This window comes from Pleuronectes platessa, chromosome 5 (genome assembly GCF_947347685.1).
Source record: "Pleuronectes platessa chromosome 5, fPlePla1.1, whole genome shotgun sequence".
Lineage (NCBI taxonomy): Eukaryota > Metazoa > Chordata > Actinopteri > Pleuronectiformes > Pleuronectidae > Pleuronectes > Pleuronectes platessa.
The window spans coordinates 28,876,289-28,899,039 of NC_070630.1; the positions used below are offsets into that span (position 1 = coordinate 28,876,289).

The 22,751-nt window shown below is 39.8% G+C and overlaps 2 protein-coding genes across 4 annotated transcripts in view; both read left to right on the forward strand.

Moving 5' to 3' along the window:
* Positions 1-14,299, forward strand: part of ngef (neuronal guanine nucleotide exchange factor) — a 29,174-nt gene extending 14,875 nt beyond the window's left edge. For all 3 annotated transcript variants that reach the window (XM_053422167.1, XM_053422165.1, XM_053422164.1), the window contains 8 exons: positions 4,699-4,828; positions 4,936-5,010; positions 5,756-5,845; positions 6,400-6,563; positions 7,018-7,176; positions 11,528-11,607; positions 11,692-11,796; positions 11,950-14,299. In XM_053422167.1, coding sequence (XP_053278142.1) covers positions 4,699-4,828; positions 4,936-5,010; positions 5,756-5,845; positions 6,400-6,563; positions 7,018-7,176; positions 11,528-11,607; positions 11,692-11,796; positions 11,950-12,215 — 1,069 coding nt within the window. In that variant the 3' untranslated portion in view covers positions 12,216-14,299. The remainder of the gene's footprint in view (positions 1-4,698; positions 4,829-4,935; positions 5,011-5,755; positions 5,846-6,399; positions 6,564-7,017; positions 7,177-11,527; positions 11,608-11,691; positions 11,797-11,949) is intronic.
* Positions 14,300-17,975: 3,676 nt separating this feature from the next.
* lyrm9 (LYR motif containing 9) lies at positions 17,976-22,459 on the forward strand. The gene is made up of 4 exons (XM_053422180.1): positions 17,976-18,101; positions 19,564-19,698; positions 21,983-22,075; positions 22,163-22,459. The coding sequence occupies exons 2-4, from the start codon at positions 19,573-19,575 to the stop codon at positions 22,178-22,180; spliced, it is 237 nt and encodes a 78-aa protein (XP_053278155.1). The 5' UTR covers positions 17,976-18,101; positions 19,564-19,572; the 3' UTR covers positions 22,181-22,459.
* Positions 22,460-22,751: the final 292 nt, after the last annotated feature.

The window sequence follows — 22,751 nt, forward strand, 5'->3', positions numbered from 1 at the left end:
GATATTTTGGGGAGGGCGCCAATGTTCAGCTCCCACTTCAGGTCCTGGGTGATGAAGGTGCCCAGGAAGCGGATTGACTCCACTGTGTCCACTGGGGAGTCACACAGGGTGGCGCGGCGCGTCCCATTGGGCAAGTCGGGCAGTTGCCCAGGGCCTCGGCCACCAGGGGGCCTCGTCTTATTTATGATTTTTTTCTTTATTTTTCAAATAAATCACTCCTCATGTCCTTCTTCATTCAATATGAACCCAATAGCAAGACAGGCTTCATCGTACTTTCTTTTCAACATGGTTTTTGAACACTGTGTCTTGTTTGTCACTGACCGGCTGCTTAACAGGAACGAGCTCTGATCTCACTCTGTGTCTCTGAGCGAATGTGAGAGGGCGGAGCCCCGGGGCCTGTGTGTGTCTGGGGACACACACGCAGACACTCGCCCGCACAACACTGTACAGCAGACCTGGGCATTGTACGGCCCCCGGGCCGCATCCGGCCCTTTGGCTGTCTGTGACCGGCCCGCGTGAGGTCAACGGAATATTAGGAATCACACGTAAATAAGTGAACATCATGCAAAGACTACAACAACATTTCTTTTATTTTGAAGGTGCCTTTTTTTAACATTTACCTGACGTACATCCTGAATGCCGCGAGCGGATGATGTGTTGGCGAACGGAGTTAAGAAGAGATGTGAGTTAGCTGTTAAAGTCCGCAAAAGTGTCAGCCCACGTTAAGAGAAGAAAGATAGAGTTTTTAACGAGACATGGACTGCTAAGTATTTATTTACTGAAGTCAATGGGAAAGCCGTGATGCTTAGTTTGTGGAGAAAAGATCGCTGTTTTTAAGGATTACAATTTGAACCGCCACTACGAGACAAAGCACGGAGAGACTTTTATGGACGAACCTTAACGAGAAGGATCGAGGACATCGGCAGGGGCGGCGCGTCCCATTGGGCAAGTCGGGCAGTTGCCCAGGGCCTCGGCCAGCAGGGGGCCTCGTAAAATTTACGACTTTTTTTTTTTTTTTTTTTTAATAATTCAAATAAATCTCTCCTCGTGTCCTCCTTCATTCACTGTGAACCCAAGAGCAAGACAGGCTTCATCGTACTTTCTTTACAACTTGGTTTTTGAACACCGTGTCTTGTTTGTACCTGACCGGCTGCTCCACAGGAACGAGCTGTGATCTCACTGTGTGTCGCTGAGAGAGTGAGCGGAGCTGGGGGCGGAGCCCCGGCGCCTGTGTGTGTTTGTGTGCTGGCTGGGGACACACACACAGGCGCCCCCACAACACCGTACAGGGAGCCGCTGCAGCGCCGCGGGTTGCCGACCCCTGGCTACGGCGAAAGAACGATTATTTTACAGTTCCACCATTAAAGAGATGCGGACGTCAAAAGTTTTGACTCAAAGCATTAGTTCCGCCTCACATTTCCCCTCCCGGTCGCGCGTCCCACCCGTGGGTGCGCAACACAGTTTGAGAATCACTGCATTTGGGAGACCCAGAGGTGAACTGTCCCCCGCGCCCCCTCCCCCTTCTCACACAGCATCAAGCAGGAGCGCCTGCAGTTGCCAATTCCCCACACAGTGAAATGATAGTAAATAGTTTGATTAGAGCAGAGGTTGGCAACCTGAGGCTCCGGAGCCGCATGCGGCTCTTCAGCCTATCTGCAGTGGCTCCCTGTACGATGCTGTGCATGTTGCGTATATTTTTCGCGAACGGTGAACTTTACGAATCAGTTTTCATATGATGAACGTGAGTGAACGTCACGTTCAGGTACATTTTCCAAATCACCATCGTATCAGGCCGTCATGAAATACCGGGAGCGGTCGATGTGTGTGTGTGTGTGTGTGTGTGTTCGCGCTCCCAGATAGCGCACTGGTCCGGGGCTCCGCCCCCCGCCCCACTCACTCGCTCAGAGAGACACATTGAGATTAGAGGACATTAACGTGAAGCAGCCGCTCAGTGACTGACCGGCTGCTTCTTAACAGTGGAAACATTGAAAACACTGAGTTTCTGGTCTCAGCTGATCAGAGATCAGCACCGCAGCTTCTTGATCAGAGCAGAAGCTGCAGGTGGTTTGTACCGAGCTTCAGTTCTGTGTCCACAACCCGGCCTGACCTGCTCTCACGTTTTGTTTTAATATTTCGTCAACTAAAATATGCGTCACATCCTATTACGTACCGGCGCCCTTCCCTGCAGGTCGCTAATCTATAGGGCTTTCACTGCCAACGATGCAGGTTTACATGTATGTTTGATATGTGGCGAGGAATTAGCAAACAATAAGAAATATAATGTTTAAAGATATTTCCAGACAGAGCAAGCACACAGCATCTGCTGAAAAGTACCCAGCTGGAGATGAGAAAAAAAATCATATTTCTGTTTTTCATTTATTTCAAAGTAGGCCTACACATGTATTTTGTTCTCCAATTCATAAGAGTTTGTTGTTTTCCTTTTTTGTAACAGGTAAAAATAGCAGTTAAATGTCAACAGTTTTTTTTATTGTCGTTCTATAATTTAAGAAATGCAACAAACTATTGTTTTTATATATATTGTATTTCTATATATATAACTTTATAACCGGTGTTATCAAATATGTTTTGTGGCTCCAGACTTACAGAATTTGGGGGAAGAGGGGGGAAAATGGCTCTTTCGATAGTAAAGGTTGACTACCCCTCTTTAGTCTCTTTTGCATGTATACACTGAGATCTCACAAAATGTTTGGTCATGGAAAGTTGGTTTAAAGATATTGAAAGTCGAGGAAAAGTCATTGAAATCCATGGGTTAAAAATGTGTATGAACCCTGTGTATTATACATCAGGAGGTGTTGTGTAAGTCAGTGCCAAAAATGAATCATGTTACTGATGTTGTAACTAAATTAGTTAACTTTATCAGGGCAGGAGCTGAATCACAGACAGTTTATTGCACTTTTAGAAGAGCATGAGACTGAACATGGGGACATAGGCTACCACACAGCTGTCAGATGGCTCAGTCTGGACAAAGTGCTTAAAACAGTATGGGACCTGAGAGCAGAGATTCAAGAGTTTTGTGAAAAGAAAGGCAAGGACAGCCTAGAGCTCTCAGATGCAGACTGGATGGAAGATGAGGTAAATAGAGAGTTTAATTCTGCGTGGACAGATTAATTTGCTTTCACTGCCAACGATGCAACGATGCAGGTGTATGACAATTCACCATACATTGTCATACACCTGTATGCTTGATATCTGGCAAGGAATTAGCAAGCAATAAGAAATGTCATGTTGAAAGACATTTCCAGAGCGAGCACACAGCATCTGCTGAAAAGTACCAAGCTGGAGATGAGCAAAAAAAGCAGAGTTCTGTGTTTCATTTAATTCAAAGTAGGCCTACACATGTATTATGTTCTCCTCTTCATAAGAGTTTGGTGTTTTCCTTTTTTGTAACAGGTTAAAATAGCAGTTAAACAGTTTTTTTATTGTCGTTCTATAATTTTAATAAATGCCACAAACTATAGTTTTTATATATATTGTATAACTATATATATAACTTTATAACCTGTGTTATCAAATATTTGTTTGGCTCCAGGCAGATTTAATATGGGGGAAGAGGGGGTCAAATTGCTCTTTCGATACTAAAGGTTGACTACCCCTGGGTTAGTATGACACAAACACTAACTCACTCACTCACATGTCTCCCTTTCTCACACACACTCACACACACAAGTCTCCATTTCACACACACTTATTTAATCACTTTCTCTCTCTTTCTCTTTGTCTCTCTCTCTCACACACATACACACACACATAGTCAAAATAGATTTTTTTTGGGGGGGGGGGGGGGGGGGGGGGCCCTCAAAATTGTTCTTTGCCCAGGGCCTCAAATTAGCCAGAACCGCCCCTGTGAGGATTTGGCTCTTTCTGAAGTTCACAGTCATCTCCACCGTTTGAGAGCATTGAGCTCCAAGTTGTTGTCACTGTACCAGGTCAAAAGGTGGTCAAGCTTGACGGACTGGTGACTGGAGGTGCAGCTGTTATAGTGTATAGGGGGAAGAGCAGAGGAGAAAGAACGCAGCCAAAACACAAATGCTGTGTATTACTCTCAAACCTCTAAATGAAGTTCATAATTAGGATTTCTTCATAACTGAGAATAGCTTCAGGAATAATTGGTTCACATTCATAAACAATGAGATTAGATTAAGTGTAATGCTCCACATCAGTGGAACAACATGCAGGGACAAGTGAAATTAGATGAGCTCATTCTACCTATTCTTTTTAATTTATTTTTGCCGACTCAGGCCAGCTGAGATTTTTATATTGTTCATATACTGGTTTTATTTACCAATTATATTGTTTGTTTATTGTATCTGTCTATAATAAATTTTTTAATTGTGGATTATTCTTTCTGTATAGTTGTAATTAGGGTATGCCAAAAAAAGAGATTTTGCTCTTTCCTGGTATAAATAAATGTTTGACTTAAGTGCTTGATAGGAATATTTTGTATTTGCAGACCACACTGTGCTTTATGGTGACTCATGGGGCTTTTGACAAACATGTTTAGTTTGTTTGCTCAGGTTTAGCAGTTAGTTTTTGTCTTTCATGTTGACAAAGGAAAAAGTAGTCACAAGCCGTATTCTTTAAGTCTACTACAAGGATGGTGTGTGGGTGGGTGTTTGTGTGTGTGTGTGTGGATGGCAGAGCTGTGTGTTCACTGTGTTCTTATGATTGTGGTTCCAGAGAGGGAAACCAGGCTTTTCGGGAGACCATGGCTGCACTGGAGAATCATTCTTGTGTCAGAGGCCTGTCCTTTACATCATTCCTCATCCTTCCATTCCAGAGGATCACAAGGCTCAAGCTGCTTGTTCAGGTGAGTGTACCAACATGAATATAAGACATGTTGCAGCCATGAACAATGTTTGATTCCATCGTTGAATAATTTGGTTTATTTTCACAAGACTCTTTTTCTCTTCACAGAATATCCTGAAGAAAGCTGAGGAAAACTCAGAGAGGGAAGGAAATGCTATAAAAGCACATCAGCAGCTGGAGCAGGTCAGTCAGGGAGCTGGGCCCGCTGAGGTCGCTGTGAGGATGGTATCAACGTAATGATATGACTGTTTACGTTGGTTTTATTTACGCACTGTGTTGGCTGAGCACACACATTCATACAAGCATGCGTTCCAGGTTTGTTATGATGTACATAACTGGTGTTATTATAGGGTTCACAAGAGATTAGAGACAAAACAATGTCCCTTGGATAAGTGTGCAGTGTTCCTTCTATCTGACAATGTCCTGTTGGATATCATCCTCTGCAGGGCTTATTTCAGTCTAAAGATTAAATAATTTCCCTTTTTACATGTGTTTTTTTTTTTTTAAGAGTTTGGATTAGATTTAAAAGTCCACTGTTAAGAGGCCAGTGTTCCTGTATCCATTGAATCGAAATAAACAATTAGTAGATTTCAGCATTCGGATTTCTATATGATTTAATCAGACATTTGTCTAAACATACATACACCCACTCTTTCAACAGTCAAATGGCATAGACATGCAGGTTATTAGATACAACATTTTCTGTAGGATTGAATGTGAGTTTGAATGGTTGTTTGTCTCTATACAACAGCCTGTGATGGATGGGCGACCTGTCCGGGGTGAGCACTGCATTCGCCCAATGTCAGCTGGGACTGACTCCAGCTGACAAAGAAGATGAAGATTATTAAGAAAAAGCTAAATATGAGAAAACAACGTGTGTGGAGTTTTAATGTAATGGACTAATGGTGAATATCCTTGTCTTCCTCAGATTGTGAAAGAGTGTAACGAGGGAGTCAGGAAAATGAGTCGTACTGAGGAGCTTATTACGATAGAGAAAACACTGGAGTTTAAATCCAAGGTAAATAAAGTCTTATTGTCTTGTGTTTTCCACTGTAATGAAATCACACTGTTTAGTTTTCATGATGGCTAATTCAATGGGCTTTAGGTCTGTTGATGTGAGACCTTTGTCTCTGCCCAGTTCATAATATGAGCCCTTGCTCACGTGGTTATCACAAAGTGGGGAAAGTAGGTCAACACAATGTGTTGGTACAATGCCATAGTGCTGCTAAGGATTAAGGGGATTTTTTAAGACTATAGCTCTGTACCAATTTATACAATACCCTTTTCAAGTCTGGATCAAGACTTTCTGCCTCAAATATGTAAATCAGTCTGTCATTTTTGAAGGCCCTGGGGATTCATTTATAACTGTTGCGTGCTGTTACGCATCTTTCAGAGCCCATTTTGGGAGTACGCCACTTCTCACACAAAAGGTGGCATCTATAAAGTCTATAAGTGCACACTTTTACACTCACTCTGACTCAGAAGGGCAGGAATTATAAAGAACAGTTTTGTGTACATAAGTGTGGACCTGACTTTATACTCATATCTTTGACTTCTTTTAACCCCTTGTAGTCTGTACCCATCATTTCTCACTCACGCTGGTTGCTAAAGAAGGGTGAAGTACAGCTAATGTCTGGACCAAAAAGCACTCGGACCATGCGGAGTCGTAAACTCTACCAACCGGTCTACTTATTTCTTTTCAACAATCTGCTGCTGGTAACCAAGCGCAGCTCCAGGTAAAAATTAAGTATTTACTCTTGTCTTTGTCTCTTTTCTGTAGGATTATCAGTAACACCTACCTAAAACAAATGCAGTGCTGCCATCATGAATGTTCTGATGTTTTTCTTACTATTTTAAAGAGGAGCATGTATTCTGACTGCTGTGTAATTGTACTGCATTATACAGACATATAGTTGTTATTTAGCACTCATGCTGACAGATATAAATTGGATCGACAAAATAATAGAATTGCCAGTAAGTACAACACACTACAATTCAACTGCATCATTACACCCACATATGCAGATAGATTTATGTATCTGACTGATACATATATCGATCTATATATATATATATAGGTGTAATGATGCAGTTGAGGATTGAAAATATATATATATCTGACTGACTTGTATCAGTCAGTTGTTGCCCTGAAGGGATTAAGGAATGTTAACTAAGCCATCTCGTTGTCAGTGGGGACAAGTTCCAGGTTCTCGACTCGTGCACAAGGGCCATGTTGAGGACTGAGGATCTTGAAGACCAGGGCCAGCTGCTGGCCAGTGTCTTTAATCTTAAGCTACTGGAGAACCAAGAGGATCGTCTAGTCAATTACATGCTGAAGACGGCCAGTATGTAAGTATCTGTGGCGGATCAGAGGAGCCACAGTAAATGAGATGTACATGTAGGTTAAAGTACGGAGGTATTGTCTCTGTCCACTACCAATCAAATTCTGATGACTTTATTGGCTGGAACAGATTTGTAATAGCTGTACTTTAACAGAGCTTCTTGTACGTTTGGTCCAATGTACTAAAGCTTTTGTGACAGGTAGAACAAGGTGGAGCAAGTGTTTTTGTAGGTCAGGGGTCAGATGTGCATGAACAGTTCTCCATATCTGAAGAGCAGGAGTAAAACTTGTGCAAGTGGAGTTTAATCACATCTGACTGCACACGTTTTTATGTGTTTATTGTAAAAACTAGATAGGATGATTTGAATTGAGCGGATAGACTGGAAATGATACAGGACTCCAGGATTACAGAGCTGGGCAGGCAGGTGAGAGATCTGTACACCATTCTGATACAGAGCTTCAGATGCTGAGAAGGCTTGATATACTTGATCAAATGTTGGCAGGGTTGTGAAGGTTAGCAAAGCAAAAGATGAACTGAAAACTGGCAAACAAGGTGCTTCCACAAAATTATTATACAAACAGGAGTGCCTGGAAAATCAAAACTATGACAAACTGCACACACAAAGGCAGGGAAAAAACAAACACAATGAAAGAGGAAACAAAGAGATGAACTCTAATATGTTTGTATGGAAATATTAATGATAGCAGACACAGGGAGCACAACACAAACAAATCTGAGACCTGGGTCCTCATTTATAACCGTTAGCGTTAAAGTTCCTGTACGCTAACTCTAACCAATGCATACAAATAGTTTAGCTAGGGAAACTTGCGATGCAGAGGTGAGGTTGTGAATTAAAACCAGATTATAGATCCACTTTATAATAAACATGAAACCAGCAGTGTTATTTGTGCGACACAACTGCGCCATAGGAGACTTCGTAGCTCAAATAAATCATTAATTTCCAAGCAATTTACACTTAGATACCATAAAATAACAGAGTTGCAGAACCGACTGAATATTAGTTTTTAATAATATTCTACCACTACACCTGTATCACCAAGTACAACTTTAGTGTTCATATAATGTGTGTGTGTGTGTGTGTGTGTGTGTGTGTGTGTGTGTGTGTGTGTGTGTGTGTGTGTGTGTGTGTGTGTGTGTGTTAAAATGTCTGCAGTTAACATGGTTGTGCTGTCAGGTGGACAAAGTCAAAAATACATAAACTGTGTTCACCTGTCAAACTGCCATTTCCAAATAATGTCCCAGACTAGAGGTTAGGATACCACTGATTGTTGTGATCAATTCGTTAAGGTGTGAAGTAATCAGTACACGATTGACACTTGTGCGTAGTACTGCATGTTGGATGCACTTGTTCTGCCAGATGAGTAAGCCAATGGAAGGTTAAGGAGGAAACAAATATTCAGCGAATGATAATGACTGAATCATCAGCTGATATACAGTGCTGTGAAAAAGTATTTGCCCCCTTCCTGATTTTTTTATTTTTTGCATATTTGTCACACTTAAATGATTCAGATCATCAAACAAATTGTAATATTATACAAAGATAACCCAAGTAAATACAAAATGCAGTTTTTAAATGATGATTTCATTTATTAAGGGAAAAAAGCTATCCAAACCTACTTGGCCCTATGTGAAAAAGTAATTGCCCCCTAAACCTAATAACTTGTTGTGCCACCCTTGGCGGCAACAACTGCAATCAAGCGTTTGCGATAACTGGCAATAAGTCTTTCACATCGCTGTGGAGGAATTTTGGCCCACTCTTCTTTGCAGAATAGATTTAATTCAGCCACATTGTAGGTTTTTTTAGTATAAATGGCTTGTTTAAGGTAATGCCACAGCATCTGAATCGGATTTAAGTCCGGACTTTGACTAGGCCACTCCAAAACCTTCATTCGGTTTTTTTTAGCCATTCAGAGGTGGACATGCTGGTGTGTTTTGGATCTTTGTCCTGCTGCACAACCCAAGTGCGCTTGAATTTGAGGTCACAAACTGATGGCCTGACATTCTCCTTCAGGATTTTCTGGTAGAGAGCAGAATTCATGGTTCCATCAATAATGGCAAGTTGTCCAGGTCCTGAAGCTGCAAACCAGCCCCAGAACATCACACAACACCACCATGTTTGAGTGTTGGTATGATGTTGTTTTTCTGAAATGCTGTGTTAGTTTTACGCCAGATGTAACGGGACCTACACCTTCCAAAAAGTTCAACTTTTGTTTCGTCAGTCCACAGAATATTTGCCCAAAAGTTTTGGGGATCATCAAGATGTTTTTGGCAAATGTGAGACGAGCCTTAGTGCTCTTTTTCGGTCAGCAGTGGCTTTCGCCTTGGAACTCTCCCATGGATGCCATTTTTGCCAAGTATCTTTCTTATCGTTTTTTATGACCTCCTGGATGAGTCGTCGATGCGCTCTTGGAGTAATTTTTGCTAGGCCAGCGACTCCTGGGAAGGTTCACCACTGTTCCAAGTCTTCTCCATTTGTGGATAATGGCTCTCACCGTGGTTCGCTGAAGGCCCAAAGCCTTAGAGATGGCTTTGTAACCCTTTCCAGACTGATATATGTCAATTACATTGTTTCTCATCTGTTCTTGAATTTCTTTAGATCGCGACATGATGTGTTGCTTTTAGAGATCATTTAGCCTACTTCACTTTGTCAGACATGTTCTATTTAAGGGATTTCTCGATTCAACAGGTCTGGCAGTAATCAGGCCTGGGTGTGGCTAGTGAAATTGAATTAAGCTTTCCAAAGAATGTGGTTAATCACAGTTCATTCATGATTTATCAAGAGGGGGCAATTACTTTTTCACATAGGGCCAGGTAGGTTTGGATAGCTTTTTTCCCTTAATAAATTAAATTATCATTTAAAAACTGCATTTTGTATTAACTTGGGTTATCTTTGTTTAATATTACAATTTGTTTGATGATCTGAAACATTTTAGTGTGACAAATATGCCAAAAAATAAGACACCAGGAAGGGGGCAAATACTTTTTCACAGCACTGTATATTCTATAGCTGTGATGATCTATGTGCTGAACTGAGTCCGGTATTGCACAGACTAACCCGATGGAATTGAACCATCCCAGTTTATACACAAGTACTCATAAATATTTACCTTTCTGCTTAAAACCCTTTTGTAAAAATATAATTCTATAAAATGTTATAGATAGGGTATATCACAGATATCTTTGAATTTAATAATTCTCCAGCCCTGGAAGATTGAAATGGGAGTTGATACAAGTTCCCTCACATTCTGACAGCATGAAGTAATTCTATTTTTGCGTCCTCCTTTAAATTCGATAATTTTTTATATTAACTCTAGCTCACTGCATTAACTGCAGCGGTAACATGTTACCATTCAGTGCATTTCCTTTTATTAGTCACATCGGCGGCTGTGGCTGAGGGGTAGAGTGGTCGTCCTCCAACCTGAAGGTCGGCGGTTCGATCCCCAGTCTAACCCATCTGCATGCCGAATTGTCCTTGGGCAAGATGCTGAACCCTGAATGGCCCCCCATAGAATAGCAAAGTGCTGCGATTAAATGCACTGTATGAATGTGTGTGTGAATGTGGGAATGTAAAACTGTACTGTAAAGCGCTTTGAGTGGTCATCAAGACTAGAAAAGCACTATATAAATACAAAACCATTTACATTTTACATCACTGCTGTGTCCACCAAACAATCTGTCGTTCTTAACCTCCACCTCACTCACCAGCTCGATTTCGGTGTCAGAAAAGTTGGGCTTCTTTTTCTTCTCATTGCTTGATGCCATGACTCACCATAGAAACCCATTGGTCAGCATACCCTGCCACTGTTTTATGAATCAAGCCTAGGTGTGCATTAGTAAAGTGCAATAAATTGGAATTCCCCCACATACCAGAATTGCATTTACACTGTTCTCGAGGAGTCACCCACCGGAGTTGGTTTGTCTGATCAAATCGAAATCTACAAAATATGTATTTACAGCTGTAGATTCATGTAGTCGAGCAATATGTGATTATCACATAACATTTTAATTCTAGAATTTTGTGCAGAGCATTAATGAAGGATCGTGTGACACACTATAGCAGTGGAGTTCATTGATGTGCTTTAGTAGTTTAGAGCTAAACAGACAAACTTCAGAACAGTTCAAATCAATGCTTATTTCAACTCTTCAAGTTTGTTTGTGTAGCCCTAAACTACTACAGACAGTTAGGGATACTGTCTGTAGCCCTAAACCCTAAATAATGTAGATCTACTCTACATTCTACTAGGATGTAAAGTAGATCGGTTGGATTTGTAAACAGTTTGTTGGTCCAAATGTTATCCTGTTGTACCGTTTTCTAATTAATTAAATTCTGTGGACAGGAGTGACAAGCTGCGATGGATTTGCGCTCTCACTCCAAACCGGCGCACGCGCTTTATGTCTACCAACGCCCACCAACCAGGTGAGACAGAATATCACACCAACAGATTGCAGTCCTCAACATCCAGATATGAAGACATGAACTCAAAGTGTGTGTGATCTTTAGACTCTCCACAGGTGCAGTGTATTCAGTCATACTCATCTCAGGAGCCAGATGAACTCTCCATTGAGATGGCTGATGTTTTGAACCTCCTAGAGAGAACAGATGATGGTTTGTAGTTGCACAACTCTGCTCCTATATCTCCTTTGAAGGAGTTTTTTGTTAAATATCTCAAGAAAATCTATTTGTATTAGTTTATTTTCAGTAATTTTCTCTTTCTATCTTTATGCCACCCCCTGACTTTTTGTGTCATATGTATTACAGGCTGGATGTTTGGTGAAAGGCTCCATGATGGTGAAAGGGGCTGGTTCCCTAGCCGATTAGTAGAGGAGATCCAGAGCAAGGAGGTACGAGCTCAGAACCTAAGAGAGGCCTTTAGGATCCAACAAGCCCAAGAAGGTGGAGGAGGAGGAGGACCGCAAACTGGAGCCAGGGTTGGTGTGAGGGCAGGGAGACGCACCCATAAGGTGTCCAGCTTCTCCATTCCTCGGATTGATCAAATGGGGGAAAGCAGTGAAGTAAAGCATTGAAAAGCTTAAATTATCAGGAGACATTTGACTTAAATCCAACACAATGACACCTTGTCCTTTGATCTTCATTGAGCAGTGGATGGAGAAATCAAGAGATGATTAAAGTGCTTGAGTCAGCAACTTGAACATGTGATGCTTTATGTTTCACATAAATGTGTAATAAATATGTATTGTACGCCCACACACAATGGTGTGTAATGCATGGCACAAAGCTCTATGTATGGTAGAGAGCTTTGTCAGGAAATGAACCCTAACAGTCTAAAGGTACTGCTGCATGGAAAATTTTCGAAACTTTTATTCTTCATTACATTGTAAAATACCTACAGACCCAACATACACATGACATTTCTAATTGCCCTGATAGCTCAATGCTCTGCAATTTAAGACAGCATATGCAGTGAATTAAAGCAAAGGACCTTCATCAATTGCCAAACATGTGTAGCTTTCATCTGGATCTTCTGGTCTTAAAACCAGAAGTTAACTTCTCTAAACTACTCTGACTAGTCACTCGATACTCACACTTTTGGTATCATCTACAGACAATGCTGATAAAACGTTTTTTTAAAGAAATGTCAAACCAGATAAAATTACACATTTTCAAATCCGTCTTTAATTTCAACTTGACAGAAATGCTTATTTATCTCAATTGGCTGAAGCGCTTGAAACTGAACTTGCTCAAAGCTTCGCTAATCAAAATACCACATAATGTGATTTTTTTAAAGCATTTTATAACCAACATTTTGAATGTTGCAAGTATTTTGAGTTTAAACATACAAAACATATCCCAGTTTTGTACATTTAATTGAATGTCATCAGAAAATGTCTCCATACACATGATTTCCATCTTCTCTGGGGTCACAAAGGCCCAACTTACTGACAAGCTGCTTGAAATGTGATTATTGCCGTGATTATCATTTGCTGGTGTTTGGACTATTTGCCTGAATGTATTGAGCTTTCAGGGTCACCATACAAATATCAAACAAAATTAAGACAAAGATTAATGTTGCATCCAAATCACTGATGATGATCTAAAGTGTCTATAAATATTAATGTAATGAGTCAGAGTGGCTCTCCATCCAAAATGTATCTTGAGTATGAAACACTGACTACAGCCAGCCTTCAGAACTGGCTGTAACAGAAGCCGAGTGATCAGCTTTTCTTCAGAACAGTGTCAAGACATCCATGCAAAGAAATGCAAACACACAAATTGAACACAAATTATATTTCTACATTTTAAGAAAATTACAATGTTGGCTGCAACCTAAGTCACACAACAAGAGGTAAGCTTAACATGTGTTTCTCATTTTACTAAACAGATCTCTTGCTTCATCAAATAGTAGATATATAAAAGAAAAAAGGAAGTGGTCTCATAACCTAAATGATTTATTTGACAACTTATTTAGAGAAAGTGGAAACTCCTGGATTCCCCCCACAAATCTGCATCCACACCAAAATGTAATGGTTTCCACCCAGGCCAAGGGCCCATCCCTCCACCAACATTGGCAGAAATTGGTTTAGTAGTTTTTGTGTAATTCTGCTAATGAAATACTCTACCAAGCAAACAAACAAATCTTACAGACAGACACAGGTGGAGACTTCAACTCATGGCAGAGGTAATAACTGCCATATGATGAAAGAGACACTAGACACATTGGACAACAGTATTTCCCAGTTATTGTTCCCACAAGACAATCTGAATCTCTAATGCTAAGAGCAACAGTCGTCTTCTCAGCCTACAGTGTTTGATACTCAAGAGAGATGAAATCACTTTGAAATGATCAGTTAACAGAAGCACACACACATAAACACTCACACACACACACACACACAGACACACACGTGCACAAACGCAGACACACACACACACATAATTGCAATTTAATGTCAATTAACTGCAATATGTCACAAATGCATTGAATGTATTAACACTAACAACTATGGAACCTTGCAATTGTAAAGCCTGTGTGTCTTTAAATAATGTGTGTACACTACTGCAAACATTTAATGTTTAAAGTAATAATTACTAAATAATTATTTCATTTTGTAAGATGTAAATTATTGTTCATAAAAAAGCACTGATCAGAGATATGTGTGACTTACTGATTTTTGTTATTACTTTAATGATTTAAGTATTTTCTTTTAGAATGGGAGAAACACATATTAATATGCATATATTTATTTTGACTCCTAACTGTACATACAGTTCTGTCACACATACCAGCAAGGAACTTCAAAGGGAAGTTTAGAAAACGCGGGACTGATGATTACTATTCATGTGTGTGTGTTGAGGGCGTTTAGGGGAGCTGCAATTAAGTTAAAGTGTATGATATACACCTTCAAATTCTAATATAACCCTCTCACCCAGATGATTTAGAAAATTATATAGAGAAGTGTGACGGAGCAACTCCAGGGGCTTAACTTCCTCGCCATTTAAAAAGGTTCCTGTTTTGTTTTTTATTCCATAATATTTCGTTAGAATTCTATTCTTTATATCGTATGCCTCTTTTTCACACAGGACAAGAAGAGCCATGAGTTTAAAGATGTATTAATGGAGTTGAATAAGAGTTTTAGGACATTTTAATTATTGTTGATCACTGATGTCAGCCTGTATTTATTCCTCTTATATGCACTACACTATATATTTGCGGTATTTTGTGACATATAAATCATTGCCACCAGTTATTTTAATTTCCATGAACTGGTTTTACCCATAATATTGTTTAATTTGTTAATTAAGCCCAGTGGGAGGGGCAAAATGTATAAACGGGCAGCTTCAAGCACTTGTCAAGAGTCAGAGTCAGTCAGGTTACAGAGGAGGTAACATCGGAGCTGATGCGGGAGTAAGCGAAGAACTCTTGTTGGTGTTTTAGTAAACATGTCCGAATGAGCTAACACACGATTAGGTGCTATGTACATTCACTCTATCCTCCTCCTACCTAGGTCTGCAGTTAATGTGTGTTTGTATATGTGTGCATTTGTGTGGGAATTTTGTCTTCTGCACCTGCAATTTTTGTTTCATTTTACCCTATATTTCTAGCCTGGATGCCAGACGAACTTAGCCCCGCCCACAACATTTTAGGTCGGGCAGTTCGGTCTGGAGTCGCTCCGTTGAGGAAAAATTATTTGCTGCGCTGAAGCGTCCGGTGTGAACCCAATAACTCACAATGCGTTGCTTAATATACGTCACATACTACGTTGCTCTGATTGGTTGTAGGTCTATCCAATTGAGCGAAGAAGAATTTTACTTCCTGGTCAGTTGAAACGCGCCCCATAACCACAGCCCAATGGAGCGGTCTCAGACTCAGGCTACTATATTTCCTCACTCCAAGGTACAAATTGGGGGCGGGATACAACAAAGTAATAGCTTTGCCTGTGTGGCTTCTTATCTCAATCGATCAAGGTGGCAAAAAAGATTCTCTGCTCAGAAGCCCTTAGTAATGATTTTTGAATAGAACAAAACTTCCTCATGAGGAAGAGGAAGAGGAAGACTTTATGCGAATCATGTTTCTGTCAATTCAGAGACTTACTGTGAGTTTGAAGAAGATGATTAGATTGATCATCAGCCAGCCCCCAAAAAAGCCTGTCAGCAGCAAGCCACAGGCCCCGCCCCGCAGGAGCCAGTAAGTGGAGATATACAAATGCAGCTGCACACCTTAGAACTCTGCCCCTCATGTGTTGTATGTGCTGGCATGAATAGTCCATGATGTGTTGTGCAGACTGACATGGGTGTGTTAAATTCCTAATTAAGTTCAAAGAAATATACATCAATAGTGATAAAATATCTTGTTTCATATTAGTTTTTTCCAACCCATTTTTTTTCCAACCCATTTTCTTTATTGCATTTTAATCACAAAAAAAAACAAAATGTGATCAAACAGGGGTAGATGGCAAATATTAACCATATTAGCTGTCTGCATTGCTTGGAGCTAAAGCCCATTTCTGAAGATGTCTTCAACAGCATCCCAATATATCTTCCTCTACTTGCATCACCCATTCTAACAGCATATCCATGAATGGCTAGAATTGCTGTCACTCTCTATGTCACATGGATGTTAATGCATCCTATTGGATAGTTAAGCCTAAAGTATCTATTCCTAAATCACATTGTGTCCTTACGTCTTGCCATTGGTGAAATACCCAAAAGAGTTAAAGTGGGTGCCTCTGTCTGAAGCATCTGAGTTAAATGTGAAAGTCCATGAGCGCAGATGCTACAATTTGCTGCTAGTTGGCCCTTTATCTATAACCTGACCTGGGGGACTGCTTAGAGAGAAGGGAGTATGTGTGGAATGGGACAGGCTCCATTCTTCTTATGATGTACAGATTGTACAGACAGGGGAACTTCCTCAACAAGTTAGAGCAGGGAAAGATCTTAGTGCAGATTATTCAGTGGAAAATAGAACACCTCAAGTCAGTATAATTAGTCCAGTATCAAATACGATAAATAAGTATTTAGTAAGGTAGACGGGTCAATTGGGATGTCACTATTTGCAGATGATGGAATTGTGTGGAAAGTAAATTAAGTTTTAGATATTCAGCGGATAAAATAAAGTATTATTTTCTACCTATAACAGAATTGTTGAAACAATTAAGTTGTATGGAGACATTTTGTGTGGCCTGTTTCAAGTATAACAGGGTGTGGTTTGATAAGAGGCTTATATGGAACATATGAGAAAAATTGAAGAGAAATGTATTAAGGTCCAAAACATTATCAGGTGTTTGTGGGGCACTAATAGGAATGCTCTGAAAAGTATTTATATTGCACTAGTCAGATCAGCTCTTGATTATGGATGTGTCTAGTATGAGTCAGGAGCTAAGGCCTTGTAAGAAAACGTTTGACACTATTCAGGCTCTGAAGTTATGTTGAAGAGCCATGAAGACCACTCCAGTGTCAGCCTACAGGTGAAAATGGGAGAAACTCTTCTTGTAGTGAGAAGATCAGAACTTACATTAACATACTGGGAAGACTTGAGGGGACATAACAATATTCATCCAGTTAAGAGCATACAGGAAGTATGTCAGGAAAAGGAGTGAAGGAAAGAGGTAGAAAGAAAAACCAAGTAAAGTAATGATTAGTTCAGATTCCAGCAGTGCCCTTGTAGTCATCAAAACTAGTCACTTAGACACAATACATGATATTAGAGATAGCACATACTGTATTAGTAATAACGAGAATTGGGATGAAATCAAGTTTGTATGGCTTTCCGCACAAATCTGGGAGGAAGGAAACTATCTGGCTGATGATAAATATACGCAAAAGGAGCAACAAGGAAAAGAACTGTAGATATTGCTGTTAATGCAAAGCTGAGATCAAACATATCATTAAATCACGACTTAAAAAGAGGTGGCAGGAGGAATGGGACAGAGGAATTACGGGCAGATACTTTCATAGTATTAAAAAGAAAGTAGGTGAAATGAGAGCAGCCACCAGAGATACAAAGGAAGAGGTGATAGTACCAAGAATGAGGTTTGGTCCCACAGGTCTAAAAAGCCACCTGAAGATAATGAACAGGCAGGACACAGGCAGATGTGACAATTGTAATCAGCAGGAAACAATTGAACATATATATTTTGAGTATGTCCACAACACCACCGACAGAGACACTTAAAACTCACTCCAAAGAAACCGTTTAACATCGAGTCTAAGAAAAATACTACGGAGGGACTCAGGTGATATTCATGTTTCTAAAAAACACAGGACTCCATAACAGAATTGAAGTAAATATCCATTCGGACTCACACTCCTTCCCAGACGGTGGCGGTAATGCGCCGATAAGTTATTTGGAAACTTTTATTAAGCACCAGGAGAGGAAGAAGACAGCCGCAGGAGGTGTTTGTTATGACCGGTTACGACAGAGAGCACGTCCTTCACTGCACTGCACAGATACAGTAAGTTTGAACTCAGAGCTGGTTAGGTGGTGACTGAACCGCTCTGTCATTGACCAGCTGCCCTGGCTCTGAAAGCATATGTGGCGAGAGGAGCTGGCTTGTGTTGATTGGCAATCAGATCTATCTACCAACGCCTGAAGTGATGATGGCTGATGGTATTTAGCTACATTCAGTTATAACGAATCTGGTGAAGCAGCCTGTCCGCCCTTTCAGCATAAGTGAGTTCATTGTAAAGCCTCAATTGCAAAGGAGTTAGTCTCTTTTCCATGAATCGGCCTCACGTGTCTGTTCTCCATACGCCTGTCCACCTAAGTCCTCTGTGTAAGCTCCTAATTTACGAATACACATCACACATCAACACTATCTTTCCACAGGGTTTATTAGTCATCCCTAATTAATGTCAATCTGACTCTTTGATCTACCTTACCTGGAATGTCCCCAGCCTTATCACTGCACGTTATGTAACATTACACACGTGTATGTCCCTATGCTCAATAAGAGTAGTTAACATTCGGGATATGATTTGGATTGTGATATCAAAGACAGAATGGACCATGACACTGTGAAATGTCTGCACCGGTACACATGGACTTTCTAACGGAACAGAGATGATACCTTTTATTAGAGGTATCATGTATGTACAAATGTATATGTTTATACTGCTGTTTTTTAGATTTAAGATTTTATCATTTTAGTGTTATTACATGTTAGCTAAAGGTGTACAGTGTATCCAGCAGATGTCAAAATCAAATAGGAGTCATGCTTGTATAAAATGCGTCCAGTGGTCCATTAAGTCCTGTATAGTCCACTAGACACAACAGAAATTAAAACTGAACGATGTAAGTTCAAGGGCTGTCGCTTTTTCTAAAAATCAGGTTCGGATGAATTTGATATGGTGCATAATTCCTTCAAATATATTGCAAAGCTAACAGGTGAGCCCACAGAAAGCATGGTACAAAGTCGACAAACAGCCCCACCTATGTTTGTCACTTTGAAATCTGGACTCAAAATACTACCACATGCTGCCTCTCAGATGCTTTCTTTAAAATATTTTCTGCTCAGCAAGGCTTTGCTTAGTGGCATCCTTTATTTTCAATGCAAATGTCATGCCTGGCTTACTTAAATGATGAAGGGCAGGCAATAGGTCAAGCTGATAGTGTGGCAGAATTGTGGCATTATGAAATAAAGGTACCATGAAATAAATAAATATCTTTTGAAAAACATCATTTTGAAATAGGTAATTGTATTTATTTATTTAAGTAAACTGATTCAGTTATATATGTCTCTTATTCTATATATATATATATATATTTATTGCCATAAATTTTTTATTTCAGGGTTATTTCATAGCCATATTTATTTATTTATTTACCTACCTATTTATTTATTTAATTTAGAGTCAAATGGTATTCCATAGGGCAAAACATTAAACTGATATTTACATAAACATTTGACCCCCAAGGAGGAAGGAATGGGACCTTCAGGTGGAGCAGTGTTGATCCAGACACCAGTGCAGCTCTATCGATATCTCCTCAGATGTTGCAGACAGTTGCCGACCGCAGAGATGCAGCAGCACTATAAACATTCCATAAGACAGGTGAGCAAGCTAAATGTTTTCCTTGTGATCTTATACAGTGGAACATTTTGCACATAGACCGTCCAAACCGTCAAACAAACCTGAACTAATTATACATATTGATATCTTATATCTTCCTACAGTCAGTAACTTGATGGACTAGTGAAAGGTCCTTGGTTTGAATGTGACTAGGCCTTTCTGTGCAGAGGTTGTCTGTGTTAACATCCTGCTTCAGTATCTGACGACACCAAGACATTTATTATGCCCACTTCATACTTGACAAAGAGAGTCATTTTTTATATCAAGCAAAGATTAACAGATTATTTTCAGGTAGCTGTCATAGATTCTCATGGACATTTTATTTACAGTATAAGCTACCAATAATTGTATAAATTGTGGGTTTTGCTCAACTAGACAGTAGTTCACGTGTATCACAACTTGGTTGTTATTTTTGTGTTGTTTTGTAACCGACAGTGCACTCTCTAAAGTCACTGCTGGGATCCACACTACCTCAGGAAGGTTTGCACAGCTGCTGCCAACACAGACACACACCAAGAGCAGTGCATCGAAACTGTGAAGGATGTTTATAACACACAATTGAAGGCAGGTGATCTCCTGCTTCTGCAGTGTTTCCAAAGGCATTTTCAGAAATTAACTCCAGAGAATGTCTACACAATGTTTTTACATCCGTTGCTTGTTAGAAAGATAATCAACATGCCCACTTACTCGCTATGAACTCTGTGAGCTCATTCGGACATTCTCAAAGAATTAACTTGTGGGCTGGCCGGAGAAAGTCCTGAGGATCTTACTCTGACATTTGCGTTTCCGCACATAGCCCCTCGGAAGAATGTCAGGAGATTATCCAGGGTTCAGTCCTTGTCTGAAAGCAGCTCAAGTTTCCAGAGGCAGGACAGTGAACCTCTCTGTGCTCCTGATGCTGCGTCATCAGTGGGTGAATCAGACATTATGAGTGGTCAGCAGACTTGAAAGATGCTATATATCTTGTGTTCACTTACCATAAATGTCAATAACTACATCTCAGCAAAGAACTTTGATTTTATTATTACTGTTGTATAAGATTGAAACAACAAGATAATCTAATATTTGAGGCTGAAACTACAGATAATTAAATATTCTGGTGTAGAGTTTATGCACATTTCATTAAAATAAAATTAGTTTGTCATTTGTATTTTCTACATTTATAAATACACGTTCAGCTCTTTTCTCAAATTAAACAAAGATTCTTGTAATTGGTACTGATGATCAGAGACAAAACATTATCAGCAAACTTGGAAGTCTGGTGCATCACAACAAATCAAAAGTATAGAACCTGTGACTTGTTACACTTGACTCAGAACTAGATTTTAATTCAACCATAACCAAAGATGTCCTTTTATCATTCATCAAAAGGGTGGATCATGCTTTAATACTTTTTCGTCTGGACTACTGTAAATGCACTATGTTCAGAATTACAGAAATAATCAATTGATCGACTAGAACTTGTGCAAAACTCAGCAGCCAGGGTTTTAACATTAGTCCGGTTTTATCATCACTGACTTCCAGTATCACTGAGATTTGGTTTTTAAATTATTTTACTTAAGTCTCCTACACCGTTTATCGGAATATGTTCCAAACCGTTCCCTCAGGTCGTCTACTGGCTTGGCTTGCTCAAAATCCCCAAGCAAGTTTGGGGAAGCAGCTTTCTCTTGTTATGCACCAAAGGTTTGGAACAAACTCCAAACATACATCAGACAATCTTCTTCTGTTGATAGTTTTAAGAAACAACTCCAGACCTATTTCTACGATCTTGCTATAAATTCATTTTATGTTTTATTTTTATTCTTTCAATTCTTTTCTTTGTCTTTGATTTATTGCTAACATGTTCTTATTGAACTCTTATTTCTTTTCTTTGCTTTTATTGATTTTATGGTAAACCACTCTGAGCTACATTTTATGTATGAAAGGTGCTGTACTGTTATTATACTGAACTGCAAAGTCAATGGGAGGAACATTGGACTTTGTGGTCTTATTTTTATTTGAGAACTCTACCCTCAGTACGGTTTGTAAGTCATCTGCTGCTGTGTGGTTGCAGGTTTCAGAAATTTGCTTTGTTATGAATTAATATGGCATCTCAGGTCTGTGTCTGAGTCATGAAACAAGATGTGAATTAGTCTGGTGCTGTCAGGTCTAAGTTAGCTTCATGAAACAACTCTGTTTTATTCATTTCAGGCTTTTCACTAGGAACCCTGCTTTTCTGAGACTCCGTCATGAAGCACCTCACCAATGCTTTACTTTCTTTTCCTAGGGTTACAAGAGTCACTCGGATGAAGATGACCCAGAGCGGATCCAAATGATAATCCACAGAGCAGTAGCAGATGCTCAGTGGATTCTTGATAAAGTAAGGATGATTCTACTATCACTAGTTGTTTGTATATTATCTTCCTTAACAAATAATACCATCATGAATTATCTTTTCAATTGACAGTATACCAAGAAGAAGTGAGGCTCATGAGAAGAGAGGGTGTCCACTACACCTGACACGGTTGTAGGTCTCAAGTCAGTGTCTGTATACATGTTAAATGGACTTATATAGCTGGCCACTGAAAGCACTTTAACTTGGTCACATTCAAACATTTGTGGTTTAGGGTTCAGTGTCTTGCCAAAGGACACCTCAACATGTGGAATTGAGGAGGTGGGACTTGAACCTCTTACCCTCTAATGCTGAGTTGAATAAAATATTTAAGTGTAAATACAGTAGTTAAAATAAAATGTGTTGTCAATGTACAGTTTGTCTTTTTTAATAGGAGGAATGATTATAGCTCAGTAGTCTTATTTAAAATGTATGATCAGATGACTACAGTGAATCACTTTAATTTCTGAGATGACTGCTCTGAAAATCAGTATATCATTCAACTGTAGAAAGTTTTGATGGAAAATTAAAGCCATGCAGAAATTGACAGATATAAAAATATGGTGGTGTTACAAATATGGATTGACGATTCCCCTTCAATAGCAAGTAGGCCAAAAAAATCCCAGGGGGTTCCTGGGCGTTATCAACTGGGAGAGGGATCCCT

Bases quoted from the DNA above. Each gene is read 5' to 3' on its own strand.
- lyrm9 (XM_053422180.1), top strand. From the start codon at position 19,573: ATGGGACCTTCAGGTGGAGCAGTGTTGATCCAGACACCAGTGCAGCTC. The intron at 19,699-21,982 runs GTGAGCAAGCTA...TTCTTTTCCTAG, and splicing joins ATAAACATTCCATAAGACAG to GGTTACAAGAGTCACTCGGA.